The sequence below is a fragment of the Lichtheimia ornata genome, assembly GCF_029851405.1.
Source record: "Lichtheimia ornata isolate CBS 291.66 chromosome Unknown scaffold00337, whole genome shotgun sequence".
NCBI lineage: Eukaryota > Fungi > Mucoromycota > Mucoromycetes > Mucorales > Lichtheimiaceae > Lichtheimia > Lichtheimia ornata.
The window spans coordinates 1-3,180 of NW_026695656.1; the positions used below are offsets into that span (position 1 = coordinate 1).

At 46.7% G+C, this 3,180-nt stretch overlaps 1 protein-coding gene across 1 annotated transcript; it reads right to left on the reverse strand.

Annotated features, from left to right (window-relative positions):
* O0I10_013226 (uncharacterized protein) lies at positions 1-3,104 on the reverse strand (the record flags this gene model as incomplete). Its single annotated transcript, XM_058493031.1, has 1 exon — positions 1-3,104. A coding segment is annotated over one exon (3,104 nt), but the record flags the coding sequence as incomplete, so codon positions are not given.
* Between the last annotated feature and the right edge of the window lie 76 nt (positions 3,105-3,180).

Below are 3,180 nucleotides of genomic sequence, written 5' to 3' on the forward strand. Positions count from 1 at the left end.
ACTTTGGTAAGAAGCTCTTTCAATTGATCGAACCGAGTTTGACACAAGGGTGTCCAATCAGATGGCTTCAAGACTTTTTTGGTGGTCAACGCGCTGAGAGGAGCCATGAGAAGAGATCGATTGGGGATGTGTTGTTGAAAGTAATTGACAACACCCAAGAAGCTCTGGACCTCTTTAATGGATTTGGGCACTGGCCATTCAAGCACGTTTGTAACTTTACGGTGATCCAGTGTACGCCCGTCAGCAGACACGCAAAAGCCAAGAAGGTAAACCGACTTCTGTGCAAAGTGACATTTGTCAGGGTTCAAAACGAGATTAACATTGGTCAATGCTTTAATGACAGCTGCAACATGGGGAATGTGCTCATCCATGGTCGTCGAGAAGATAACGATATCATCAACGAATGCAGTGGCAAAAGGCATGTCCTTGAGTAAGGTTGACATGACTCGTTGGAATTTAGCCGAGATGTGCTTGAGGCCAAATGGACACCCAACAAACATGTATTGGATATTGCGTACAGAGAAGGTTGTTTTTGGTCGATCGTGTTCGACAATCTCGAATCGGTGAAAAGCACTTTTAAGATCGAGCGTGGAGAAAATGGATGCACCACTCAATGTTTCAAAGACTTCTTCGATAAGAGGTAATTCATAATGGTCATCACGCAAGTGACGGTTCAAGTGCCGAGGATCCAAACAAGGGCGTTTCTCACCAGTGTGTTTGCCAGTGACATCCTTTTTAGGTGCGAAGGTGATGGGACTATGCCACTCAGTGAAATCAGGTGCATAGGTAATGATGCCATCTTCCAACCATTTTTGGACGGTTTCATCAAGCAATGGTTCCAATTTTTTAGGCACAGGGTATGACTTAACACGTTCGGTAACATCATCGATGGTGTCAAGTGAAATCTTTGATTCGGGTACGGTGCAAAAGGCGTTCTTAGGAATTTGCTGATTAGCCTCAATGAGCGGTTTCAAGGTGCGTTCAAGAAGAGCACGCTCTAAGCTGTTACCAGCAGGTGAGTTATTGGGTACATCAATGTAGCCAATCTCTTCCTCAATATCGGAGTCATTATCCTCATCAAAAGAATATGGTAGTCCTCCAATGTAAATGCCAAGTTTGCTATACAAGTCACTGCCAACAAGCATCGGCTCTTCAGTATCAACAACAGCGAAGGAATGCCTAATGGTACGTTTGTTACAGCGGATGACAAGGGGTTCAGTTTCACCTTGTACATTAACATAATTATTCTTCCCAACAGCCTTTACATGAACAGACGGCAAATTTACTGAACAACCAATTTTATTGCAAACAAGTGTGGAAAGCGTACTAATGGTTGCGCCCGTATCAAGGATACCACTAATCTTGTGATCATTCTGCAAGAGGATTGGTAAGTAAATTGTATTGGGATCATCATGTTGTGTATTGATTAGCTGCTTACCTTGTGCCTTCTGATCAATGTCCATATCATCGTCAGAGCCATCCGATTCAGATGCGGCGGGAGCAGGTTGTTTGTCCTTGCTGTTGGAAGCAGGACGCAATGCACGTACCACACGCTCACCAGTTGCCTTGCCCTTGCCCTTGGAGGCCTTGCAAACAGCCAAGTGACCATAGTCAAAAGGTTCGCCACAGTGCCAGCAAGGTGTGCTTGAAGGTTTGCTTGATGAGGATGGTGCATGTTTGGAGGCAAGTAAAGAAGCAGAAGGTTTGTATGGCTTTTTCAAGCCCTTCTGGTTGCACACCTCAGTGGTGTGGTGAGCCTTGGCGCCATGGTACTTGCAGCCCTTGATGCTGTGAGGGTTGTCATCATCATTTTTTGGCTGTTTCTTGGGGCCACGACGACGAACAGGAGAAGCAGATCTTGATGGTGATGATGAGCGAGAACGACGAGAGCGACGAGAGGAACGGGAAGGACGACCACGATCATCATCACTAGCCGACTCATCCGAGAAGTCATCAGCAATGTCACGTGCTTGATTTGCCACGTCGGTGATGCTGTTGGGTGTGATGTTTTGACGGCGAAAGATGGTTTGAATCTCGACCCTCAAGGATTTGCTCAAGGAGCCAAGGAACTTCATCGCCAAAGCATTGTTGTCAGGGACACCACCAGCACGACGAGCAGTACGAAAGCGTTTTTCGTAAGCACGGAAGGTCTCGGTCTTGCGCATGTTGAGGGTCCACACCTTAGCCGACATCTTTTGGCGGGAGAGAGAGGAACCAAAATGGGATCGGATAATCTCTTTGGCTTCACACCAAGGTAAGTGGCGATCAGCTAGAGTATCCTCAAACCAAGAGAAATCTTCTTCAAGAATGTGCATGGATAATAAACGCTCCCAATTCTCATCCTTGATCATACCATAACCACTGAGGACCGCATCAAAACGTTGTATGTAACGATCGATGGTTGAATGAACATCTTTGGACTTGTTGATGTTGTGCTTGTGGTGGCCCTCGATTTGTAACCATGGCATGTTGTGAGGTACAGGAAGCTTACCACTCTTGTAGGTGGCATCATTGGTGGTACTAGCACTTGTTGAAGCTGTTGAGCTTTCAGACGAAGCACTAGACAATGATGGTGATGGTGTAGGGGCAGCAACTTGTTGCTGGAATTGCTCCATAAGACGCTTGGTGCGCAACAATGATTCCAAATGCACTTGTGCATCGACCAAGTTGGCACGGATGCGGGTCACCTGATCGCGCTGGGAGCTGACTTGGTGCTTGGATTGCTCAATGGACAGAGCTAGCACACGTTGTTGTGCTACAAGCACAGCTTCCTCAAAGCCTTCTTGCAAGTTGGAGCCATCCACATGGAGACCAGTGATGGGAGCAGGAGCACCTGGTTGGTCCAGAGGTGAAAAAATTTGTTGAGGATGTTTCTCAGTGGAACCGGTATGCACCTTTTCAGGTGCAGATGAGCCAGCGGTGGTTTGAGAAACAGAGGTTTCACCTGAACCAGATTGGCTTGATCCCTCAGGGGCAGGAGCAGAGTTGTTGTTGCCTTGGTTGTTGCCATGGTTGTCAGAGTCGACGTTCATGGGCTCAGCGCCATCACGAGCCATAGCAGCACCAAAGGGAAGAGGTTGATCGTTGTTGTAGTTGTTGGACATGATGAATGAAGTACGAATTCACTGAAAAAAATGTTGTATCAAGCAAAGAATAAAGGTGGACAATAAGTCAGTGATA